Source organism: Elephas maximus, chromosome 8, assembly GCF_024166365.1.
Source record: "Elephas maximus indicus isolate mEleMax1 chromosome 8, mEleMax1 primary haplotype, whole genome shotgun sequence".
Classification (NCBI taxonomy): Eukaryota; Metazoa; Chordata; class Mammalia; order Proboscidea; family Elephantidae; genus Elephas; species Elephas maximus.
This window is the reverse complement of record NC_064826.1, coordinates 88,929,464-88,947,172: the sequence shown is the minus strand read 5'-3', so window position 1 is coordinate 88,947,172 and position 17,709 is coordinate 88,929,464. Positions and strand designations below refer to the sequence as shown.

Genomic DNA, 17,709 nt, shown 5'->3' with positions numbered 1-17,709 from the left:
ACTAATACGGGGAAGCAGCGATTGTTTCCAGAGCCTGGAGCCAGCATACCAGTCAGGTACGGCACAAGCACAGAGACCTGCTCCACCCCCCTGAACTAACCCCGGGAGGGGGACTAGCCGGTTCCACGGGCGGCGTGGGACGCAGCCGTTAGGAGAAGTCCCCGGGAGGCAGTGACTGATCTTGGAGCAGAAAGAGCAGCACCCAAGCCGGGGAACCGTCCCACAGGGATTTGGACTGCACGCAGGTACGCCATAAACACGGAGAGTTGCTCCACCCCCTGAACTAACCCCGGGAAGGTGACCATCCGGGTCGCGCGGGCGGCGTGGGACGCAGCCGGTAGGAGAAGTCCCCGGGAGGCAGCGACTGGTATTGGAGCGGGGAGAACAGCGTTCCAGCCGGGACACTCGGTCGCGGCACAAGCACGGGGAGCTACTCCACCCATCTGAACTAACCCCGGGAGGGGGCCCACCTGGTTCACGGGGGCGGCACGGCCACGCGGCTGGAGGGACGAGAAGTCCCCGGGAGGCAGCGACTGATTTTGGAGTCGAGAGTGCACCGTCCCAGTAGGGGAGCCTTGACGCTGGGCGTGGGGCTGGAAGCGGAGGATCTGACCGTGACTCCAGCGGGCCAGACCCCCCGGGGGCAATCTCCACACAGACAGCACACATAGGCGACGCGCCCGCGGGAATCTCAGATATAATAGTCATTCCAAGCAAGACAAGCAACTCTGGCTATATTCTGAGGTGCTACTCTCCTATCTCTCTGTTCCCTCCCCCACCCTCCCCAGGCGGCTTCATTAACATCTGAATAGCCTGAGCCAGAGGGAGAACTCTGATAGGGATCTGACTGCAGTTTTTTTTTAGCGGATTTTCTGGAAAAACTAGTTTCCCAGTGATGGCTCGGAGACAACAATCCATATCAAACCACTTAAAGAAGCAGACCGTGACAGCTTCTCCAACTCCCCAAACAAAAGAATCAAAATCTTTCCCAAATGAAGATACAATTTTGGAACTATCAGATACAGAATATAAAAAACTAATTTACAGAATGCTTAATGATATCACAAATGAAATTAGGATATCTGCAGAAAAAGCCAAGGAACACACTGATAAAACTGTTGAAGAACTCAAAAAGATTATTCAAGAACATACTGGAAAAATTAATAAGTTGCAAGAATCCATAGAGAGACAACATGTAGAAATCCAAAAGATTAACAATAAAATAACAGAATTAGACAACACACTAGGAAGTCAGAGGAGCAGACTCGAGCAATTAGAATGCAGACTGGGACATCTGGAGGACCAGGGAATCAACACCAACATAGCTGAAAAAAAATCAGATAAAAGAATTAAAAAAAATGAAGAAACCCTAAGAATTATGTGGGACTCTATCAAGAAGGATAACCTGCGGGTGATTGGAGTCCCAGAACAGGGAGGGGGGACAGAAAACACAGAGAAAATAGTTGAAGAACTTCTGACAGAAAACTTCCCTGACATCATGAAAGACGAAAGGATATCTATCCAAGATGCTCATCGCACCCCATTTAAGATTGATCCAAAAAGAAAAACACCAAGACATATTATCATCAAACTCACCAAAACCAAAGATAAACAGAAAATTTTAAAAGCAGCCAGGGAGAAAAGAAAGGTTTCCTTCAAGGGAGAATCAATAAGAATATGTTCTGACTACTCAGCAGAAACCATGCAGGCAAGAAGGGAATGGGACGACATATACAGAACACTGAAGGAGAAAAACTGCCAACCAAGGATCATATATCCAGCAAAACTCTCTCTGAAATATGAAGGCGAAATTAAGATATTTACAGACAAACACAAGTTTAGAGAATTTGCAAAAACCAAACCAAAGCTACAAGAAATACTAAAGGATATTGTTTGGTCAGAGAACCAATAATATCAGATATCAGCACAACACAAGGTCACAAAACAGAACGTCCTGATATCAACTCAAATAGGGAAATCACAAAAACAAACAAATTAAGATTAATTAAAAAAAAATACACATAATAGGGAATCATGGAAGTCAATAGGTAAAAGATCACAATAATCAAAAAGAGGGACTAAATACAGGAGGCATTGAACTGCCATATGGAGAGTGATACAAGGCGATATAGAACAATACAAGTTAGGTTTTTACTTAGAAAAATAGGGGTATATAATGAGGTAACCACAAAAAGGTATAACAACTCTATAACTCAAGACAAAAACCAAGAAAAACGTAACGACTCAACTAACATAAAGTCAAACACTATGAAAGTGAGGATCTCACAATTTACTAAGAAAAACGCCTCAGCACAAAAAAGTATGTGGAAAAATGAAATTGTCAACAACACACATAAAAAGGCATCAAAATGACAGCACTAAAAACTTATTTATCTATAATTACCCTGAATGTAAATGGACTAAATGCACCAATAAAGAGACAGAGAGTCACAGACTGGATAAAGAAACACGATCCATCTATATGCTGCCTACAAGAGACACACCTTAGACTTAGAGACACAAACAAACTAAAACTCAAAGGATGGAAAAAAGTATATCAAGCAAACAATAAGCAAAAAAGAAGAGGAGTAGCAATATTAATTTCTGACAAAATAGACTTTAGACTTAAATCCACCACAAAGGATAAAGAAGGACACTATATAATGATAAAAGGGACAATTGATCAGGAAGACATAACCATATTAAATATTTACGCACCCAATGACAGGGCTGCAAGATATATAAATCAAATTTTAACAGAACTGAAAAGCGAGATAGATACCTCCACAATTATAGTAGGAGACTTCAACACACCCCTTTCGGAGAAGGACAGGACATCCAGTAAGAAGCTCAACAGAGACACGGAAGATCTAATTACAACAATCAACCAACTTGACCTCATTGACTTATACAGAACTCTCCACCCAACTGCTGCAAAATATACTTTTTTTTCTAGCGCACATGGAACATTCTCTAGAATAGACCACATATTAGGTCATAAAACAAACCTTTGCAGAGTCCAAAACATCGAAATATTACAAAGCATCTTCTCAGACCACAAGGCAATAAAACTAGAGATCAATAACAGAAGAACGAGGGAAAAGAAATCAAATACTTGGAAAATGAACAATACCCTCCTGAAAAAAGACTGGGTTATAGAAGACATCAAGGAGGGAATAAGGAAATTCATAGAAAGCAACGAGAATGAAAATACTTCCTATCAAAACCTCTGGGACACAGCAAAAGCAGTGCTCAGAGGTGAATTTATATCAATAAATGCACACATACAAAAAGAGGAAAGAGCCAAAATCAGAGAACTGTCCCTACAACTTGAACAAATAGAAAGTGAGCAACAAAAGAATCCATCAGGCACCAGAAGAAAACAAATAATAAAAATTAGAGCTGAACTAAATGAATTAGAGAACAGAAAAACAATTGAAAGAATTAACAAAGCCAAAAGCTGGTTCTTTGAAAAAATTAACAAAATTGATAAACCATTGGCTAGACTGACTAAAGAAATACAGGAAAGGAAACAAATAACCCGAATAAGAAATGAGAAGGACCACATCACAACAGAACCAAATGAAATTAAAAGAATCATTTCAGATTATTATGAAAAATTGTACTCTAACAAATTTGAAAACCTAGAAGAAATGGATGAATTCCTTGAAAAACACTACCTACCTAAACTAACACATTCAGAAGCAGAACAACTAAATAGACCCATAACAAAAAAAGAGATTGAAACGGTAATCAAAAAACTCCCAACAAAAAAAAGTCCTGGCCCGGACGGCTTCACTGCAGAGTTCTACCAAATTTTCAGAGAAGAGTTAACACCACTACTACTAAAGGTATTCCAAAGCATAGAAAATGACGGAATACTACCCAACTCATTCTATGAAGCCACCATCTCCCTGATACCAAAACCAGGTAAAGACATTACAAAAAAAGAAAATTATAGACCTATATCCCTCATGAACATTGATGCAAAAATCCTCAACAAAATTCTAGCCAATAGAATCCAACAACACATCAAAAAAATAATTCACCCTGATCAAGTGGGATTTCTACCAGGTATGCAAGGCTGGTTTAATATCAGAAAAACCATTAATGTAATCCATCACATAAATAAAACAAAAGACAAAAACCACATGATCTTATCAATTGATGCAGAAAAGGCATTTGACAAAGTCCAACACCCATTTATGATAAAAACTCTTACCAAAATAGGAATTGAAGGAAAATTCCTCAACATAATAAAGGGCATCTATGCAAAGCCAACAGCCAATATCACTCTAAATGGAGAGAACCTGAAAGCATTTCCCTTGAGAACGGGAACCAGACAAGGATGCCCTTTATCACCGCTCTTATTCAACATCGTGTTGGAAGTCTTAGCCAGGGCAATCAGGCTAGACAAAGAAATAAAAGGTATCCGGATTGGCAAGGAAGAAGTAAAGTTATCACTATTTGCAGATGACATGATTATATACACAGAAAACCCTAAGGAATCCTCCAGAAAACTACTGAAACTAATCGAAGAGTTTGGCAGAGTCTCAGGTTATAAAATAAACATACAAAAATCACTTGGATTCCTCTACATCAACAAAAAGAACACCGAAGAGGAAATAACCAAATCAATACCATTCACGGTAGCCCCCAAGAAGATAAGATACTTAGGAATAAATCTTACCAAGGATGTAAAAGACCTATACAAAGAAAACTACAAAGCTCTACTACAAGAAATTCAAAAGGACATACTTAAGTGGAAAAACATACCTTGCTCATGGATAGGAAGACTTAACATAGTAAAAATGTCTATTCTACCAAAAGCCATCTATACATTTAACGCACTTCCGATCCAAATTCCAATGTCATATTTTAAGGGGATAGAGAAACAAATCACCAATTTCATATGGAAGGGAAAGAAGCCCCGGATAAGCAAAGCACTACTGAAAAAGAAGAAGAAAGTGGGAGGCCTCACCTTACCTGACTTCAGAACCTATTATACAGCCACAGTAGTCAAAACAGCCTGGTATTGGTACAACAACAGACACATAGACCAATGGAACAGAATTGAGAACCCAGACATAGATCCATCCACGTATGAGCAGCTGATATTTGACAAAGGACCAGTGTCAATTAACTGGGGAAAAGACAGCCTTTTTAACAAATGGTGCTGGCATAACTGGATATCCATTTGCAAAAAAATGAAACAGGACCCATACCTCACACCATGCACAAAAACTAACTCCAAGTGGATCAAAGACCTAAACATAAAGACTAAAACGATAAAGATCATGGAAGAAAAAATTGGGACAACCCTAGGAGCCCTAATACAAGGTATAAACAGAATACAAAACATTACCAAAAATGATGAAGAGAAACCCGATAACTGGGAGCTCCTAAAAATCAAACACCTATGCTCATCTAAAGACTTCACCAAAAGAGTAAAAAGACCACCTACAGATTGGGAAAGAATTTTCAGCTATGACATCTCCGACCAGCGCCTGATCTCTAAAATCTACATGATTCTGTCAAAACTCAACCACAAAAAGACAAACAACCCAATCAAGAAGTGGGCAAAGGATATGAACACACATTTCTCTAAAGAAGATATTCAGGCAGCCAACAGATACATGAGAAAATGCTCTCGATCATTAGCCATTAGAGAAATGCAAATTAAAACTACGATGAGATTCCATCTCACACCAGCAAGGCTGGCATTAATCCAAAAAACACAAAATAATAAATGTTGGAGAGGCTGCGGAGAGATTGGAACTCTCATACACTGCTGGTGGGAATGTAAAATGGTACAACCACTTTGGAAATCTATCTGGCGTTATCTTAAACAGTTAGAAATAGAACTACCATACAACCCAGAAATCCCACTCCTCGGAATATACCCTAGAGATACAAGAGCCTTCATACAAACAGATATATGCACACCCATGTTTATTGCAGCTCTGTTTACAATAGCAAAAAGTTGGAAGCAACCAAGGTGTCCATCAACGGATGAATGGGTAAATAAATTATGGTATATTCACACAATGGAATACTACGCATCGATAAAGAACAGTGACGAATCTCTGAAACATTTCATAACATGGAGGAACCTGGAAGGCATTATGCTGAGCGAAATGAGTCAGAGGCAAAAGGACAAATATTGTATAAGACCACTATTATAAGATCTTGAGAAATAGTAAACCTGAGAAGAACACATACTTTTGTGGTTACGAGGGGGGGAGGGAGGGAGGGTGGGAGAGGGTTTTTTTATTGATTAATCAGTAGATAAGAACTGCTTTAGGTGAAGGGAAAGACAACACTCAATACATGGAAGGTCAGCTCAATTGAACTGGACCAAAAGCAAAGAAGTTTCCGGGATAAAATGAATGCTTCAAAGCTCAGCGGAGCAAGCGCGGGGGTCTGGGGAACATGGTTTGCGGGGACTTCTAAGTCAATTGGCAAAATAATTCTATTATGAAATCATTCTGCATCCCACTTTGAAATGTGGCGTCTGGGGTCTTAAATGCTAACAAGCAGCCATCTAAGATGCAGCAATTGGTCTCAACCCACCTGGAGCAAAGGAAAATGAAGAACACCAAGCCCACATGACAACTAAGAGCCCAAGAGACAGAAAGGGCCACATGAACCAGAGACCTACATCATCCTGAGACCAGAAGAACTAGTTGGTGCCCGGCCACAATCGATGACTGCCCTGACAGGGAGCTCAGCAGAGGACCCCTGAGGGAGCAGGAGAGCAGTGGGATGCAGACCCCAAATTCTCATAAGAAGACCAAACTTAATGGTCTGACTGAGACTGGAGGAATCCCGGCGGTCATGCTCTCCAGACCTTCTGTTGACACAGGACAGGAACCATCCCTGAAGACAACTCATCAGACATGAAAGGGACTGGTCAGCGGGTGGGAGAGAGACGCTGATGAAGAGTGAGCTAATTATATCAGGTGTACACTTGAGATTGTGTTGGCAACTCTTGTCTGGAGGGGGGATGGGAGGATAGAGAGAGAGGGAAGCCGGCAAAATTGTCAAGAAAGGAGAGACTGAAAGGGCTGACTCAAGACGGGGAGAGTAAGTGGGAGTAGGGAGTGAGATGTATGTAAACTTATATGTGACAGACTGATTGGATTTGTAAACGTTCACTTGAAGCTTAATAAAAGTTATTATTAAAAAAAAAAAAAAAAAAAATTACACATGTATTTGTTGCCCTTCTGCCCAGTGATCTCACTTCTAGGAATTTATTGTGACGGCATATCTCCAAACATTAGAAAATATGCATGCATAAGATTATTCATTGCCAACATTATTTGTAAAATATTAAAAACTACCTAAATGCTCAAATATAGGACTTTGGCTGAATAAACTATGGTATGAGCACACAATGGAGTTGTAAAAAAAAGACTAAGGATGATCTCTATGAACTGATAGGAAATGAATTTCAGGATATACTTTCAATTGAAAAAAGCATACAACAGGCTAACTTCTCAGGAAAAAAAGAGGGGGAAATAAGAAAACATGTTTATTTTTTGCAAAAACAAAGTATAAATCGGATGGAGGGGTGGAGTGGAGGGATAGGGAACAAGTAGTATTTCTCTATACTTTCTGTATACTTTAGATTTCAGGGAAACGCTTTAATGTTTTACAATCCAAGAAATAATATTAAATCGACAAGAATAAAATCTGAAGCTGTATCCAAATAGAAACAAAAGTATCCATATGTATTTCAAATGAATAACATGACCACACTGCAAGGAAGAGAGAGATAAACAGAAAAACTAACACATGGAACATGTGAACTCAATACACTGACAATACATCTTTTAGCTTAGAGGGCAAAAAAACAGAATTACAAACAAATCTTGAACTGTCTTCTTAGGTTTTCTTCTCATAGTGATATGGCTGGAGCAATTCTGAAACTATTTTATGTGTACTACTGAATTTAGTAAATGAATGAATGTGTTGATGTTGCTGGGTGCCAGTATTCTCACTTTGGAAGAAAAACCCCAAAACGGATGCTGTCAGTCAGCTCTGACTCATAGCGACCCTAAGGAAGAAGAAAACTCATAGCAACCCCATAGGGCAGAGTAGAACTGCCCTATAGGGTTTCCAAGGAGCAGCTGCTGGATTCCAAACGCCAACCTTTCGGTTAGCAACCGAACTCTTAACCACTGAGCCACGAGGGCTCTAAGAAGGGAAGATGCAAATATGAGATGGGAGAAGGTACAACCCTGTGGGGTTGGACTGGAACAAATCATGACATCTAAAATACGTTTCCTAGCTCTGTACGCTGAAAGGGTCTAGATGCAATAAGTACCAGTAACAAAGAGCACACCTAGGGCCCAGGGTTTGGTTTCTAGATACCATAAAGAGCCAGAGTGCCTTGGAGAAACAACTAATTCCAGAATAGTACCAGAGCTTCTTACAGAAATGGCCAATTCCAAGGCTGAGGTAAGAGAGGTACAAGACGAGCCTTAAATATCTTGTAGTACCAGAAAGAAAGTGCTCAAAAAATCAACAATATTCTTTTGACACTGGGGCATATTAGCAACCAGCTTTAAAGAGCTTTGTCTGTCTGAAAATTTTGCAAGCGACCATCTAAGACAAAACTATTGGTCTCTATTTGTCCGAAGTGAAAGGAAACCAAAGACTCAAAGAAGAAACTAGTCTACAGAACGAATAATCTACACAAACCAACAGCCTTATCTGCCTTGAGACTAGAAGAATTAGATGGTGTCCGACTACCACAACTGATTATTCCAACCAGGGACTCACTAAATGGTCCCAGATAGAATGGGATAAAAATGTAGAATAAAACTCAAATTCCTTAAATAAAGAAAAAAAAGGCCAGACTTACTGGACCAGAAGAAACTGAATGAGTCTCCAATATTATCGCCCTGGGACACCCTTTAAACTTGGAACTCAAAAACTCAAAGCACTCCCAGAGTTCACCTTTCAGCTAAAAGACAAAATGGCCCATAAAATAATATCACCCATGAGTACTGTGCTTCTCTAAATAATCATCTAAATGAAACCAAATGGTAAACATTTTCCCTAAACCAAACATAAGAAGGTAATGGGGGAACAGGGAAGCTAGATTAAGGGCGACAGACCAATCGGAATGGAAATAATGAGAATGCTGATTTACTGTGAAAAATGTAACCAATGTTAAATGGAAACCTAATTTGAAAACTTTCACCACAAAATCCAATAAGATATTTAAAACAAAAGAACTCTCACTGACCATACCTGGGACTACATGAGCATCAAATTAGTACAATAAATAGATTATAAGCATTTGGCTGTTAACCAAAAGATGGGCAGCTCAAATTCACCAGCCACTCCTTGGAAACCCTATGGGGGCAGTTCTACTCTGTCCTATAGCGTCACTATGAGTCGGAATGGATTGGATGGCATGGGTTTGGGTTTAATCCACTAACTAAAGGGTTTATACTGTCAGGTAGAAAGATAGAGACAGACAGACACAACAGACTATGGTGGTTAGTTTTGTGTCAGCTAGACTACAGTACCCAGTTATTCCGTTAAACGCTAACCTAGGTGGGCTGTGAAGGTGTTTTGTAGACATATTTAACATTTACAATCAGTTGGCTTTAAGAAGATTACCCTCAATAATGCATGTGGGCCACATTCAATCAGTGTTTAAAAGCCTTTAAGAGCAAAAATGGAGGCTTCCTAAGAGAAAAAGAAATTCTGCCTCAAGACAGCAACATCAACTCCCTCAGTTTCCAGCGTGTCAACCTGCCCTACAAATTTCAGACCTCCAGGCCCCATAACTTTGTAAACAAATTTCTTGAAATACATACTTAAATACAAAAACACACATATGTATGTGAATATATATACACATGTATAATATCTATACATATATAAATATAGATCTGTTCTAAAATAAATGCATATCTATATACTCTCCTACTGTTTGTTTTCCTGGAGAACCCTGATTAATACAGACACCTACACATAAATAAAAAATACATATACATACATAAATAAATGAGGGCCAAGAAAAGGTTCTTCCATATAGTAGAATGCCAAGTGACGAATATGGAAGAACTGGCAAAGCAGAAAAATCAGAATTTTGCAACTCTCATAGTAACTCCATCCAACCTGAGGTCTATCTTGCAGTGTGAAAGGATCTTTTACCATGATTTTGCAACATCGTACATTGGTCATTTGGAAGATAGTGGTTCACTGAGATAGGTACGTCTTCCAAATGCTGACACATTTTACTATATAATATTTTTAAAAGTTCACCATCTTAACATTACCACACATGGCATTAGAAAAGTCTGTAAGCTAATGGCGGCAGATACAAGTTTTCCAAAATTCTTTGCTTAAAAGCTTAATTTTATCACTGGCAACAAATACTATCAATACTATAACAGGTTCACTTCATTTATTTTTGAGAAACTATCTGCCAAATACTCAAGTCTGAGTAGTCAAATTTGGTTCTGTTAGTAAATAGTGTTCAATGAAGAAAGTAAATGGTGTTCATGAAGAAAGCAGCTAATTCAGCTAGCGCCTCAACTGTACAAGGGCTTTACATTAAGACAACCATCGCACTTCACAAAATATTAAAAAGACTTGTACCCAAGGATCAAGCTTCAATAAAATTAATATTTTACTGCCTCATCATCTTAAGTGAAACTGGCTTTTTTTTTTTGAACTGCAAGTGTACAGTGGTGATGAACACAGTAACTATTAAGACAATTTGGTGCCATTGCCTTGATTCACACTAAGACACCAGCAATTTTCCCACCACTGCTTTCACACCAACAGTGCGAACACAATACAGGGGAAAAAAAAGCAAAAAATGTTGTAGTATTATTATGAGAACAGTTTTGACTTTGCAGACCCCTAAGGAGCTTGGGGACTCCCAAGGGTCGAGACCGCACTTTGAGAAATGCTGCAGTATAACATCTTTTACTTTTCATGTTCTGTTTGAATGTTACATTATGTTAAAAGTCATTAAACAACTTCTGAAATGCTTCCTATTACAAAAGAAAATCAGATAAATACAATATGTATGATTTTTTTAATTTCAGTTTTTCTTACTTTGAAAGCTATTAACATTTATTGTTAAATAAATAATATGTAACAAAGATCAAACTGATAATTTTCAACATTTCAATGTTTTTCTCATATTTTAAAGTACAGTATTTAAAAAACATTATGTAACTAAAAATATTTTTCACTTGAGTTTTAACATTTCTTTCAGTTTTTATTCAACTTTCTTAAAAAACCACCTTCCCCTGCACTGTAAAATGTGCAACTCTTCATAAATTTGTATTACTATTTACAGTATCATATTATACTTTTTTTTTTTTTAAGAACATTGTTCAATACCTTCTCCCTGGAGAGGTTATCCAAGTGTGAAGTTAGACCATTTATTTCTTTGTCTTTCTCTGCCAACTGAAGCTAAAGAAAGAAAGAAATTATTAATTTTTTCATTATCTATTCCCTCCTTATACTTTGAGATCTAGTTTATACCATTCTATCCAAACAATTCTTATTACTTCAATCTATATACTTTTCTCAGTTCTTACTCTTTTGATTTCTCTGTAGTATTTGCCATTATTGACCCACTTCCCCTTACTCTTAAAGCTCCTCTCCTGGTTTATATGAAATTGCACCAATACTGTAATCCTCTCAGGCCCTTTTTTTCATCCTCTTCTTTGTGTCCTCCCAGTCACAAATATGGGTGTTCTCCAAAGTTTCTTCTTTGGCTTCCTCTATTTTCTCTGAAAACTTACTTTCTTCCATGTCTTCAACTATCACCTCCCTGGGTATAATTTGCAAATATTAACACCTGCACCACCCTCTCTCTTTCCCAGGTTCCAATTCTGCCTTTTTAATTGATGGTTAGACATGTTTTCATTGTTGTCCTTCCTGCAATGCAAGGGCAAAATGTCCCAAACCTATTTTTCTTTTTTAAACTGATACCATTAATCTCAGAGTGACTGAAGCTCAGAAGCTGTTAGAACACTCTTCCTTCTTCTCTTCCTCCACTCCCCAACACTTTGTCTCCAAGTCATTTATTTATCAACCATACACTGATCACTTATTACAGCACAACCACTGTAGATACAAATACAGATAAAACATTCTTTAATAGTTCTTCCCTAAAGATGTCTTTTAAAGATTTCCATTCTAGACTCATGTCCTACTCAAGCGTAAACCTATAAAAACCTGTTGCCATCAAGTTGACTCCAACTCATAGCGACCCTATGAGACAGAGTAGAACTGCCCCATACGGTTTCCAAGGAGCACCTGGTGGATCTGAACTGCTGACCTTTGGTTAGGAGCTGTATGTAGCTCTTAACCACTATACTACTAGGGTTTCCTATTCAATGGTAGGTGATCAAAAAAAAAGTACCCAAGGAAAAGCAGCCTTGATAAATTTATTGTACGAATACTCCTAACTGATTTCCTCACCTTCGAACTCCTTGCCCTTCTGTAAATCCTCTTCAGTGCTACTGAAATATTTTCAAAAAGCCCTGTTCTGGTTGTGTCCTTCTTCTCCTACATAATTCTTAACAGTAACTAGCACTCAAAAAAGTGTACCTTAAAAACCAGAGCCTGTTGCCACAGAGTTGATTCTGACTCATAACTTTCCAACAGGACAGAGAAGATCTGCCCCATAGTTTCCAAGGAGCGGCTGGTAGATTCAAACTGCCGACCTTTAGGATAGCAGCCATAGCTCTTAACCACTGCGCAGCCGGGGCTCCAAGTGTACCTTAGGTCCTGCAAAATTCAGCTTCAGCCTATCTTTCAAGTCTAAGCTACTCCATATTAAAGACCTATTACTCGAGACTGCTCGCAGGTCTCAGACTATGGTGATGTACGTGAAAGTGCAACTATCACCATTACATCTCTAGCAAGCCCTACGGGATTACATTTATGCATAACGCTGTGCCTTATATGATCACCCACATAATAGCTAATATAGTGCTTTCCACATAACAGACTTCGATGAATAATTACCTGAATTATTTTTTTCTCATCAACATGAAAAAAAATTTCACAAAAAATTCAGTATTCACACCTGATAAATTATAAGGGAAGTTAGCAGCTACTCAAAACAATACCCATAGTGATCCCCAAAACAGTAATAATGTCATGAAATAAATGTTTCAAAACTTCATTTAAAAGTATGATGATAAAACAGGACCACCAGTATAACTACCTACCCACTCTACTCCCCGATGGGAGAAACCCAAAGTTAACTTTTAGTGTCATTAAAAAAAAAAAAAAAAAAAAAAGGTTATATACAAGAATTAAATTATAGGTAAAATTAGTACTGAAAAAAAAAAAAAAAAACCCATAGCGACCCTGTAGGACAGAATAGAACTGACCCACAGGGTTTCCAAAGAGCAGCTGATGCATTAGAACTGCTGACCTTTTGGTTAGCAGCCATACTCTTAACCACTGTGCTGCCAGGACTCCAGCTACAGCAAAGGTAAATTATTTAAAACTTCCCAGTTTCCAGTCAGCAAAAAAAAAAGAAAAGAAAATTTTATATGTATACTTCTTAAAATACATAAGATTACACTTTATTCCTTAGAGGGAATAACAGCTTCTTATTAATTAGGTACAGTTTGCTGTTTTTTCCCTCTAATATTTCTAACAGATAACAATTACCATTTGGGCTTGTTTGTCGCTTAATGTTACATTGGCAAGAATAGTTCTCACTAATTAAGATGGTATCTCTTACTTTGCAGTATTTCATTTAGGACAAGTAACACATATGGGTGATAAATTTTAAAAATCCTAGCATATTTTAAAAATTACTGATCCTTTATTACACTCCCCCAAAAATATCAAGACTCTAAAAGAATTCTGTATACACATTCATGTTTGTTTTCAAGAGAACATGAGGACAGTGAAACGATCACTTTTCACCTTTTTTTAAAACAGCAATACTAATATAAACAATTTTAATACTGATGGAATCCACTGAATTAAAGCCACAATGGCAGCACACATGGGTATCTATCTTCTCAGTTAATATTTAATGAACTATATTCAACATAACTAAATCCAGAGTACATTTTTATTTACAGAAGAAAATACTGTCTCAATTATTCATATTAAAACTGCATACCAGATAAAAATTACAGATAACACATTTTCAAAACTATCAGGTACTATGTCTCAAGTTAACATACAATGAGTACTAAACTTACTTTGTAATTGTCCTCTACTTCAGCTAGTTCTAGTTTTAAATTTTCAGCGATTTTTACTTGTTCTTTCCACTTCAGCTCCATTTTTGCAAGTTCATCAGCATATTTATTGCATTTTGTTTTCTCATCCTAAATGAAATCAGTATAATTACCCGCCAAAAATTTAAATCTCATATAGCAAACATCTCCACAAACACATACTGATATGCTGAAGGTTTATTGTAACAGTATAAAAATTGAATTAACCTAATGTTTATCAGTAGAAGATTGGATATATCATTTTATATCCACAAAATACAATATACACTGAAAGAATGAAGTAAATTGACAAGAAAACTATCAAGATACATTAATTGAAAATTCCAAATTGCAAAAAAAGCACATATAGTATAATTCCATTTTTGTGTTAACGGTTGTTTTAGTCAATTATATAAGGTGTCTACGTCAGTGTTGCTCAGGAGCTCTTATCCTCGGTAACAAGGATTAAGGGGGCATTTTTTACCATCTCTGTTCTTTATTTCAAAATGCCATAATGCTATACAATAAGCATATTTTACTTACGCAGAGGGAGGAAATAAAAATTAAGTATTTATAATGCTGCTGTTCCCAGGCACTGATTTAAAAAAATTCTAGGATGTCCTGACCAGGACAATCTCTAGCTTGATTTCTTACACGCTGCTCTTCTCTACAACCCAGAAAGTCAAAGGGAACGAGTTACAAGTCTTGCCAATAAGTAGACCAGTTTCCTTTTAAATATTTTTGTCCAAGGTGAAAAATTTTAAAAATACGTTGAACAATTCAAAGTTTTTTTCAACAAACAATGCTGTAGCAACTGAATATCCAGACCATATATACCATACCTCAAACCAGACACAAAAACTACCTCAAAATGGTTCACGGACCTAAATGTAAAATTTCCAAAAGATGATATAGGAGAAAATCTTTACATCTTTGCATCAGACAAAGGGTTTTTTAGAACATAAAAAAAGCATAATACATTAAAAAAAACAAATTGATAAACTACCTCATCAAAATTAAACTTTTGTTCTTCAAAAAACAGCATTAAGAGAATGGAAAAGCAAACCACAGACAGAAAATCGTCATCATGCTTCTGTCAAAGAACTTTCATTCAGAATAAAGAACTCTTACAACTTAACAGTAAGACAACAAACAACGCAATTTTAAAAAGACAAGAAAAATTACATGCATGGCCAGTAAGAGTGTGAAAAAGCGCGCATAATTAATATCCATTAGGAATATACAAATTAAGCCATAATGAGACATCACTGCATACTCATTAGATTGGTTAGAATTAAAAAGATTAACCATACACTGTTGGTGAGACTGTAAAATGGTACGACCACCCTAAAAAAAACCATTCGGTAGTTTCTTAAAAAGTTAAACATTCACCTACCATATTATCTGCCCATTTCACTCCTATTTACCCAAGAGAAATAAAAAACCATATCCACAGAAGACTTGTGTCTGAATGTTCACAGTGGCTTGATTTGTAACAGCCAAAAACTCAGAACAACTCAAATGTCCATCAACTGGGAAATGGGATAAGCAAATTCTGGCATACCCAAGCAATGGATTACTACTTCAGCAATAAAAAGGAATGAACTACTGATAGAAGCAACAATGTGGATGAATCTCAAAATAATTACGCTCAAAGAGACAAGAAAAAAGTATATACTGTACTGGTTCTATTCATGTAAAATTCTACAAAAGTGACAAAGTAAATCAACAGTTACCTGGTGAGAGGGACACAAGGAGGAATAAATTACAAATGGTCACAAAAAAACTTTTGGAGGCAATGAAAATGTTCATTATCTAGATATTGTGGTGATAGTTTCATGACTGTAAATATGTCAAAGCTGATCAAACTGTACACTTTAAATATGTGCAGTTTATTGAATTTCTATTGTACCTTAATATAGTTTTAGAAGACAAAATGCTCCTTGAGGAGCTTTTTTGCTTGAAGGAACATTTTATTTTCATTTAAATCACGTTAGTAGATAATTAGACTTTTAAAGCACTCATCTAGAACTGATTCACCCCTAACGAAGTAGTTCAGTTCCTTATAAACCACTACTTTGAACTCAAGGTTAAAACTGTTGTAATCAATGTTTTTACAGAAGGATCCTCTGAAGATGTAAAAGTGTTCTATTTAAAGCCTAACTAAAAAAAAAAACTAAAGAATTATATTAATATCATTTAGAAGGCAGTGCACAAAAGATTTTAAATTAACTACTACAGTAACTTGACTATGCAAAGGCATTCGACTGTGTGGATCATAACAAATTATGGATAACATCATGAAGAATGAGAATTCCTGAACACTTAATTGTGCTCATGAGGAACCTGTACATAGATCAAGAGGCAGTTGTTCAAAGGGAACAAGGGGATACCACGTGGTTTGAAGTCAGGAAAGGTGTGCATCAGGGTTGTATCCCTTCACCATACTAATTCAACCTGCGTGCTGAGCCAATTATCCAAGAAGCTGGACGATATGAAGAAGAACAAGGCATCAGGACTGGAGGAAAACTCATTAGCAACCTGCGTTAAGCTGATGACACAGCCTTGCTTACTGAAAAGTGAAAAGGACTTGAAGCACTTCCTGATGAAGATGAAAGACTACAGCCTTCAGTACGGATTTACACCTCAACATAAAACAAAAATCCTCACAACTGGACCAATAAGCAACATCATGATAAATGGAGAAAAGATTGAAGTTGTCAAGGATTTCATTTTATTTGGAGCCACAATTAATGCCCCTGGGAGGAGCAGCCAAGAAATCAAAAGACTGGCACTGCATTGGGCAAATCTGCTGCAAAAAACCTCTTTAAAGTATTAAAAAGCAAAGACACCACCTTGCAGGATAAGGTGCCCTGACCCAAGCCATGATGTTTTCAATCGCCTCATACACATGCAAAAGCTGGACGATGAATAAGAAGATCAAAGAAAAAGTGATGAATTGTGGTGTTGGAGAAGAACACTGAATATATACCATGGATTGCTAAAAGGACGAACAAATCTGTCTTAGAAGAAATATAACCAGAATGCTCCTTAGAGGCAAGGATGGCGAGACTACGTCTCAGATACTTTGGACATGTTGTCAGGAGGGATCAGTAGAGTGTCAGCAAAAAAGTGGAAGACCCTCAATGAGATGGATTTACACAGTGGCAGCAACAATGGACTCAAGCATAACGACGACCGTGAGGATGGTGCAGGACCAGGCAGCGTTTCACTCTGTTGTACACAGGGTTGCTGTGAGTCGGAACCAACTCAGCGGCATCTAACAACAACACTACAGTAACACTGAGCTTATATATGAAATTTTGTTCTGCAGCTCTAAAAAAAACCCTCCCCTTCCCAAAGGCACACAGAAACATGCACACACACAAAAATTAAGGAACAATAAAAAATTCACGTACAAAAACACAAACATCTTTTCCTCCCTACTCCAAATCAGGCATAAATGAGAAGTACT

At 37.6% G+C, this 17,709-nt stretch overlaps 1 protein-coding gene across 5 annotated transcripts in view; it reads right to left on the bottom strand.

Annotated features, from left to right (window-relative positions):
• TAX1BP1 (Tax1 binding protein 1) overlaps positions 1-17,709 on the bottom strand; it is a 94,808-nt gene that overhangs the window by 26,536 nt on the left and 50,563 nt on the right. For all 5 annotated transcript variants that reach the window (XM_049893325.1, XM_049893324.1, XM_049893326.1 and 2 more), the window contains 2 exons: positions 14,220-14,345; positions 11,380-11,451 (listed from right to left, as the gene is read on the bottom strand). In XM_049893325.1, the coding sequence (XP_049749282.1) occupies positions 11,380-11,451; positions 14,220-14,345 (198 nt within the window). The remainder of the gene's footprint in view (positions 1-11,379; positions 11,452-14,219; positions 14,346-17,709) is intronic.